Source organism: Sprattus sprattus (assembly GCF_963457725.1).
Source record: "Sprattus sprattus genome assembly, chromosome: 11".
Classification (NCBI taxonomy): Eukaryota; Metazoa; Chordata; class Actinopteri; order Clupeiformes; family Clupeidae; genus Sprattus; species Sprattus sprattus.
The window spans coordinates 15909986-15919985 of NC_137909.1; the positions used below are offsets into that span (position 1 = coordinate 15909986).

General features: G+C 43.8%; 1 protein-coding gene across 1 annotated transcript in view; it reads left to right on the top strand.

Annotated features, from left to right (window-relative positions):
- fibcd1b (fibrinogen C domain containing 1b) overlaps positions 1 to 10000 on the top strand; it is a gene marked incomplete at both ends in the record, with an annotated part of 88132 nt that overhangs the window by 30042 nt on the left and 48090 nt on the right. Inside the window, 2 exon segments of the mRNA XM_080848250.1 lie at positions 2308 to 2787; positions 9906 to 10000. The exon segment at positions 9906 to 10000 is cut by the window's right edge and continues 65 nt beyond it. Of these exon segments, the coding sequence (XP_080704376.1) occupies positions 2308 to 2787; positions 9906 to 10000 (575 nt within the window).

Sequence of the window (10000 nt, forward strand, 5' to 3'; positions counted from 1 at the left end):
CCATCATTGAGAAAAACTTTTCTGTTAGCCATATCTGATATGCAGCAGCTGCTAAACCAAGCTTTGTTTATTGTTTCCATGGTAACATGAGCCATCTCAGAATAATTCGCTTTTCGCAGCTATTTCGCACTTCCTATATGCAATTCCGAATGAAAAGTACCGGTAGCTCTGTTAGCGTCTGCGTTTTTTTGTTTTTTTTTAATATTATATGACGCGTCGACGACACAAATCCACGTCGACCATTTTCACAATCGACTTAGTCGATTTCGTCGACTAATCGTTGCAGCTCTAACACACACACTTCTTTCTTTTAATTCTCCCTCTCTCTCATTCCCTCTCTCTGTAGCTTTCTCTCATTCAAATGTGTTCACAAATGTGTTAAACATTCTCTTTCTCCCTCTCTCTCATTCTCTCTCTCAGTGTAGTCTCTCGATATCTCTTTTTCTCATACACACAAACATACACACACACACACACACACACACATACACACACACACGCACACACACACAAATACACACACACACACACACACACACACACACACACACACACACACACACACACACACACACACACACACACACACACACACATACACACACACACAAACACACCCACACGCACACAATTGATTGTAAAGCGAACTGCTCTGGTGTTGGGTCCATTAACTGGAATAGCTGGTATAAAGTGTGGTTTAGATTAATTGTGTATAACGTGTAATGGAGCGAGGTTGTGTTGCACCTTTGGCTGTTATTCTCACTATTACTCTACTCCAGTAATGGAGTTTCAACACACACGCATACACACACACACACACACACACACACACACACACACACACACACACACACACTGCCATTCTTCTTTTTGTATACATTTACACACAAAATATGGTCTGCATATGGTATTACTGGAGAGTTATACACATTTTCTACTACTAAGGTAGTCACATAGTACAAGCATATTATAGCCTTTAGGGATAGAAGAAAAATTCTTGATCTTCAGAGATGGAAAAATCTCTTCAGTCTCTGAAGAAATTCATTTTATTTCTGGAGTCACTTCTCTGACCCCTGCTCACAGCAAAGTGGCACATCTTCTGATTTCGCTTGAAGTGTTTCTGCTTAAAACTATCAAAACTCCCATAGATATAGCAGTTAACCTCCATTAGGGTGGCACTTTTTATACAAAGGAGATTATCTGATGTGAATTACACAGGGCTCTGGTTAGGGCACTGAATTTTGCATGCTTTTTATGTCGCTGTCCAAGGTTCTGATTTAGGCATTCTCTCTCTGTGGGCTGCTGTCCATGCTTGTGGTGCTGAATGTTGCATTGCCCATGTTCAGTTGAGCTGCAATGAGTTTAAGCATTCCACACTGTGTGTGTGTGTGTGTGGTTTGCTGTATGCTGTGGTATGTGTGTGTATAGTTTATGTGTGTGTGTGTATGTGTGGTCTGTGTGTGTGTGTGTGTGTGTGTGTGTGTGTGTGTGTGTGTGTGTGTGTGTGTTTTAGTGTGTGTGGTTTGCAGTATGATGTGGTATGTGTGTGTATAAGTTCTGTAGGTGTGTGGGTGTGGGTGTGTGTGTGTGTGTGAAAGTGTGAAAGTGTGTGTGTATACATTCTCTATGTGTGTGTGTGTGTATGTGTGTGTGTGTGTGTGTGTGTGTGTCATGGTTGTATAGGGATGGTGTGGAGTGAGGTGTTGTTGATGTCCTCCCATCGCCTGTAGAGAGCAGAGACTCATGGGAAGGCTTCTATATATTCATGACGTCCTCATTAGGAGAGGTCAGGAAGTGAGCTGGTCTGCTCATGTGTGCGTGTGGAGAGGAGAGGAGAGGGGGACTCATTAGGAATAACTTATTGTGTAGGAGTAGGCGTTGTGGGCTCATACATCAGGTGTTTGGGCAGGTGTCTCATCCAGCCCGCGAATAAATCAGGGGATAAACGCCATCATCAGCAGTCAGGGAGTCCATCCAGAGTACGTGGGGGATTGGAACCTGATGGGTCTGTCAATAATGAGATAAAGATGATGGTCATACTTACCTTCTCCTTTCTGCTTCTTCCTCTTCTCTCCTCTCCTCCCCTCTTCTCTCCACTCCCCTCTGCTCCTCCCACTCCTCCCGTCCTTTTTTTTCTGTCTCCTCATTTCTCTCACAACTTCTTTCCTGTTATCTCTCTCTTGTTCACTGTTCCTCACTCTCTCTCTCCTTCTCTCTCTCTCATTCACTGCTCCTCACTGCATTTCTCCATCTCTTTTTCTCTACCTCCCTATCTCTCTTCCTCTCCATCTCTCTCTCTCTCTGTAGAGGATGAGCTGCAGCTACCTCCTCTGTACTATCCTACTCTTCGTTGCTGTGCTGCTCGCCGTCACGGTAACGGGCACCATCCTCTTCATGAACCACTACCAGGCCCCTCCTCTCTCCGATGGGCCTCCTCACATCAGTACCAACCAGGACGAGTCCAACGCCCTGGTAACTGTCGAGCAGGGCGACGGGTCACGAATCAACATCTTCATCGACCCAAACTGCCCCGACTACAACAGCAACTTCATGCGGCTGGAGGGCGTGCAGACGTCTCTGTTGCACTCGCTCACCGACCACGACTCCGACCTCAAGTCCGTCAAGGGTCAGGACCGCGCTCTACTGGTCAACCTGGCAGAGGAGGTGGCCAAGCTGTCTGCCCATGCCGGGCAGCTGAAGATGGACTACGAGGCCCTGAGGAGGGGACAGGGCAGCCTGGGTCAGGAGCTGAGCACGCTGCAGAACGAACAGGGCAGACTCATTCAGGTATACACACTCTCTCACACACACACACCCATACAATCAGACACACACACTCACACACACACACAAACACACACACACACACACACACACACACACACACACACACACACAAGTACACACACACACACACACTAGTACCCTAATAATCAGTTTGGACAAGCAATTAAGTGCCACATTTCACCCCTACCTTCGCCAGTACAGGAGGAATGCAGAATCCCTCTCTCCACTCACAGCTAATGGGCCTGCATATGCACTCACTCAGGGGTGACTAAATTGATTGTTTCTTGACTTTTCCTGTCCTCTATATAAACACACACACACTCAGACTGTCTCTCTCTCACACACACACTTACAGTCACACACACACACACTAAAGATTGACACAGCAATGCAGAAGAAGGTTAATGCCCTAATGTTTGCGCAGTACTCTATGTCTGTAGATTTACTGGTGTATAGCTATATCATAGCTATTCTTATTTTATGCTCAGTTCCTTCTTCTCTGTTGTGGTACCAGAACACTTTTGGCTTTAGAAAACATCTACTGATGCAATCACTATCTCCATGTCTTTAGTAACTAACTACGCTACTATTAACAATATCTTGTTGTTCAAACGTTTTTCAGTCCATGTTGCTGACTCTGTTGGCATCTTCTGGGGCCAGTTGGAATGCTAGTATTTTTTCTTTACTTTAGTGTCCAGACACAAATTAGTCTGATAACAAGATCTGGCTGTTCAGTCTAACTAAGTGAATTAAATCCAGATTAAGTGTTTATTAAGTCTCAAGTAAATCTAATTTAAACTCAGAGGCTTTATGGCTGATCCCAACTCCAACCAGACCATGACTGACACACTGAGGCACATCAAATTTGTCAACCGGAGACACACACACAAGCACACATAGACACACACACAGAAATGTGGAATATTTATCATCAGGAAACACCTGTGAAGTTGAAATGAAAGAGAAATCCGCCAAACTGAAAGTAATCCCACAGTTTTTCATCTTCCTTATGACACTTTGACAGGTCTCAGCGGTATGTGTGTGTGTGTATGTGTGTGTGTGTGTGTGTCTGTGTGAGTGTGTGTGTGTGTGTGTGTGTGTGTGTGTGTGTGTGTTTGTGTGTGTGTGTGTGTGTGTGTAGGTGTCTGATCGTCACTCAATACATATTGCTTTTAGTTTGTGTGAGATCTTGTTTGTGTTTTGTGTGTGTGTGTGTGTGTGTGTGTGTGTGTGTGTGTGTGTGTGTTTGTGTGTGTGTGTGTGTGTGTGTGTCTGTGTGCGTGTCTTTGTGCCTGTATGTCTATGTCTGTGTTTGTGTATGTGTGTGTGTGTGTGTGTGTGAGCGTGTGTGTGTGTGTGTTTGTGCATGTGTCTGTGTCTGTGTGTGTGTGTGTGTGTGTGTGTGTGTGTGTGTGTGTGTGTGTGTGTGTGTGTGTGTGTGTGTGTGTGTATATGAATGTGTATCTGTACTTCTGTGTGTGTGTAGCATGAAAGTTTCAGATCTTCCTTTCAGAGAGCAGCTCCAGCTTTTCCTGAGGCACGCACTGGTGATCCAGCACATCGACACACACTAACAAGCCGCGCTACCCTAGCGTTAGCCTTATCAGAAGCCAAAACCCCAAGTTGTATGACAGGCTTATGGTGCCTCATGTGAACCTGTGAATCAGAACCAGCTTCTTATCTCCAGCCAGCCAGAGGCTGCAGCCATTCCCAGGCACGGCGACTCTTCCACCCCTGGGCACAGAAAACACCTGTGGGGAGCCTGGGATGAATCCAGGCAGGATTGGCCTCAGACCCAGTGCAACATTGCTCCAGGGTTAGGTGTTATATAAGCAGTGTATCTATAGATGTTATATAAGCAGTCTATCTATAGCTGTTATAAAAACAGTCTGTCTATAGCTGATATATAAGCAGTCTGTCTATAGCTGATATATAAGCAGTCTGTCTATAGATGTTATATAAGCGGTCCGTCTATAGCTGTTATTTAAGCAGTCTGTCTATAGCTATTACAGTATACAGGCAATCTAGCTATAGATGTTAAATAAGCAATCTATCTATAGATGTTTTAGTAACTCTCTACATTAGGGAACAAATGTTGGTCATTAACTGATAACTAATTAGTGTCTGTATTAAGCACCATTAATCATTTATTAGGCCAGTATTCTCCAATTATCATTGAATAGGTCACTTATTATTAGTACACCCTTAATAACAAAGGATCAAAACAGAAGGTTTATAGCCTTTGAATATACTGTCTGAATATGCCACTTAAATTGGCAGAATACGTGTAAAGTAGGTTTTCCTATCAGCAACTTTACTTTCCCAACAGACAAAATATACCAACAAGTCCATCTTATGGTCTTACAAGACAGAGATACCTGTTAGAGACTTATAGAGGTGAATGGCTTGAGGAATGAAAAGATGGTTACTTTGGAGGGGTGTGGTAGTGTCACTGACCTCAGGTGACACAGAGACATGATGGAACCGGATATATTGCTATTCTGTTGTTGTAAGAGACATGAACTAAGTGTAGCCTTATTTTGTATCTGTAACTCCTACCCTTGGATGTGTACTCTGTCTCACTGAGACCTGAACAATTAGCATGTGAACCCTTTTCCCCCTAGATAGCCTCCTTCCTGCTATCACCCTTTGTCCCCTGTTATCCCCCCCCCCATAGGTGAACCCCTCACCCCTTACTCTCACCTATAGGTTGTGGTCACCCTCTCCCCTATTGTCTTCTACCTGACTTTGAGAGACTTATGGAAGATTTTTTACAGTTCTAAGGATGAGTGTGTCTGTAGTCATAGGGGGCCAAGTTAATCATTTCAGTCTGATCATTTGGAGAGTAATCCTTCACTTTAGGACATGGAACTTACGTTGTATCAGTAGTGATATATTATGTAGGATTCACTCATTGGCTTCACCCATTGCTTTCTATTTTTATTCTTATCATATATCAGTAAGATAGGCACTTATACAGACACACATTTGTTATGTTTTAATGCTTATATGTTCCCTAACTAAAGTGTGTCAGATGTTTTATAAGTAATCTAAAGCTGTTATTTAGCCAATCTACCTGTTATATAAACAATCTATCTATCTCTGGTTCCATGCCAGATCATGGCCGAATCCATTCCAGTATTTCTTTGGCTGCTTCCGGCCAGTGACATGATTTATGGTGACACTTAACAATGATGTCCGTCAGTTAGTAATGTCCCCAGTGGCTACTGCAGTCCCAGCGGATGGTTCCATTTTAAGAGTGGCAGAAAGGCCTTTTTATATGTGTGTGTAGTCATACACACACACACACACATACACACACACACACACACACACACACACACACCTCCTAAATGGGCCATATTCTCATTAATCATTAATCTACCTAATCTAACACACATTCACACAACACATTCACTTTCAAACACACACTCACACACATGTTACAGCTTTGTACAGATACGGATCATGGATATGGAGCCTGGACTGGCCCCTTTTGTCCCCTACATATGCAACCTACATAACCCTATGCACCCTAAATAACCTTATGCACCATACAGTATCAGGCTTTATAACCATAGGCTGAGTAAAAGACAATTAATTTACGCTGTTCTTTCACAACCATGAACCATTCCTGCTTTTAAACATTTACATTACAAGTGTATTTTTTGTGTTGTGGTTTGGGTGGTACTTAAAGGACATATCAAACCCGTGCAAAATGATAAATGGCTGGCTCCGTATAATATATCCCCTCTGGCCGAGCTCTTTGATCAGGTTCAGTACATGCAGTATGTATCACCTGCGAGATGGTCATGATGCTCGTCCTTGGCAGCGTTCTCCTCCTCTTGCATTTGCTCTTCACTGGAATCAGCCTGCGTCCAGACTCCTCTTCACTTGGCGCCGGTGGACTGTCAGTGTTATCGCATTCACTGCAGCTAACGTTTACATTTCACCTGGACCCGGCAAGGTTATTTTTAAAGAAATTTGAAACTGAAAGCCTTTTGCAGCACCAGCCTTGAGATTTTTGTATTTTTCTCTTTTACCTTTTCTGTTCCACCTTTTCTCTTTTTGGGACATTTGTCCATTTGTATGTTTGATGGGTATCTTCATAATAGGTTCTTTCTGTTTTGATTTGATTTTTTCCCACTTGACATCGATACACAGATCCACTGCAAGGGGTGGGGGGAGGTGACGACAGTAGGACTTCCTGCCCCAACCTTACCGTAAGTAGCCTAGTTTGAACTGTGTCTCCCCCAGTTAGATGGGCTTTTCCAAAATCAAGTGGACCCCAACCAGCAGGTTGAATTTTTTCCTCACAATTTTTTCCCACATTGCTGGTAGCCTTATGGCCCACTACATGGGCTGGTCCATCTGGCATTTGCCAGAACAGGCCTAAGATGGAACAGACCTAGGATGGAACAGTTCAAGCCTGGAACAGACCAAGGATGGTACAGATGCAGGACGGAACAGTTTGAGCCTGGAACAGACCGAAGATGGAACAGGTCTTGGATGGAACAGTTCTAGGATGTAACAGGCCAAGCCTGGAACAGGCAGAGGATGGGACAGATCTAGGATGAAACAGTCCGTGCCTGGAACAAACCGAGGATTGAACAGACCGATGATGCTTGCGCTTCTCTTTATCATCTCATTATCAGTCCAGCTCTAGTGATTACGGGTAGACATGACATCACCATCTCCAGATGGATCCATTACGTATTATGGCAGAAATTGAGCAGTACTTTGTTTGTCTTCTGCATTTGGCTGGCTTTACCCACCCAGCTGCAAACTCATGTAAAACCTTTATAACCATGCCCACCATTCCCAAACACAAGAACAATTAGTTGGCAGTGAAACCCCAGTCTCGTAATAATGACAAATAGTGTCTGATATTTCAGCAATTTGGAAGTGAAACAAGTGTCCATACACAGATTGAAAGAGCATCCTATTTTAATACCAAGAGGGTAAAACTGTTACTATATTTATGTATAAGGGTGATGCCTGGGGTGTTTGTGATATTGTGCTTGGAACCAGTCCATTTACACAGCACAGTGTTCGCAGAAAATCTTTAATGCTTTGTGACACCAGGTCCACCATCCAACCATGCCTGGCTCTGTAGAGGCCTGGTAAGAGCCGCAGCCATTTAGGCCATGCATGCGCAGTGGTCTCTTTGTGGTGGGTGGCAAAGGGGAGGACGCAGGGTGGATTATGGCTCTATGGATACCAGGTGGCCAGGTTATACTTTACCGGGAGGACTCAAAGGCGGGTTTTGATAGAGAACACACTACACACAAACACACACACACACAGATACACATTCACAAGCACACAAACCCCCCCTTTCTCTCTCTCTCTCTCTCTCTCTCTCTCTCTCTCTCTCTCTCTCTCTTTCTCAGTTGTACACATACACACACACATACATACACACACACACACACACACATGTAGTGAGTACTACAGGCCTGTATAAATTCAAGGGTGAGTGGTCTCCCTGTCTGACTGTTGTGTCAGCCTGGGGAGGATAGGGATTATCCTGGCTAATTGCATTGTGATCCAAATTGCAGTGTCAGTCAAAGCTAATGGTGGCACCATAGTCTTCCACCTTATGTTTCTCAGTACACACACATAATGATTAACACACCAATACGCACACACAGACAGTGCCACCTATACAACACACACACACACACACACACACACACACACACACACACACACACACACACACACACACACACACACACACATACACACACACACACACACACACACACACACACACACATAAACACACACATGCACAAACACAAAAAAATGATTTATAAAAATATTATACTACATTGCTTTTGAGTATTTCTTACTAAGATATCTTACATATTTTTTATCATGAGTTGAATAGCATAAAAGGAGGTGGATTTCTCACTTGTTATGGTTCTTAGTTAGTCTATTGTGTACTGAATGCTGTAGAATTCGCACAAAGTGTGAGCCTTAAGGTTTTTCTGAGTTTGTGTCTGTGTGTGTGTGTGTCTGTGTGTGTGTGTGTGTGTGTGTGTGTGTGTGTGTGTGTGTGTGTGCTTGAAGGAGTAAATGCTTTTTTGATTGAGCTCATTTTACTTCAAGGCCGAATAAACTCTGCATGTCCAAAAGTACGTGCTGCTAGCAGAAGACAGAGACCAGCAAGAGACACATACACACGCACACGCACACGCACACGCACACACACACATACACATACACATACACACACACACACACACACACACATACACACACACATACACATACACACACACACATACACACACATACACACTTGTAAAATAAAATGGGTCAGGTCTCAGGTCTGTAAAGTGGGTAGTCATTTTGTTTGTAAAATTTGCATATTAGTGTTAGTTGCTGAATGGTTGTTTGTGTGTGTAATTATGTGTGTGTGTGATTATGTCTCTGTGTGCTTGAGTTTGTGTGCTTGTGTGATCACTTTTTCTGTTGTAATCTAATTACCATGGTGTCCTTGTGCTTTGATTGGGTGTGTAATGTAATTATTATGGTTTGTGTGTAGGTGATAAAGGGTCTTTGACAATCACATATGAAAGTGTGTTTGTGAATGTGTGTGTGTGTGTATGTGTGTGTGTGTGTGTGTGTGTGTGTGTGTGTGTGTGTGTGTGTGTGTGTGTGTGTGTGTGTGTGTGTGTGTGTGTGTGTGTGTGTGCGCGTGAGAAAGGAATTGTTTGTTACTGAAGTTCTACTCAGCAAGTAAATACGTGTTGAGTTAGCGTATTCATATACTCTGTCTATGGGTGAAGTGGGCTGATGTCTTGCATGTTATGTATGCCGTTCATAAAGCAAGGTCTGTGTCGTGTGTGTGTGCTCATCTGCACATGCTGATGGTCAAAACGTGTGTGTGTGGAAGAGGGGGGTATCTGTGTGTGTGTGTGTGTGTGTGTGTGTTGTTGAGAACCATGTTAACATGATGAAGGGGTTGACTTCTGTGTGTTTTCACATGAGATAACCTCTGCTCACTCTGTTTGTGTGTGTGTGTGTGTGTGTGTGTGTGTGTGTGTGTGTGTGTGTGTGTGTGTGTGTGTGTGTGTGTGTGTGTGTGTGTGTGTGTGTGTGTCCAGCTCCTCTCTGAGAGCCAGGTGAACATGGTGAAGGTGGTGAACTCTGTGAGTGACGCGCTGAACTCAATGCAGAAGGAGACAGGAGGTCTGAAGGC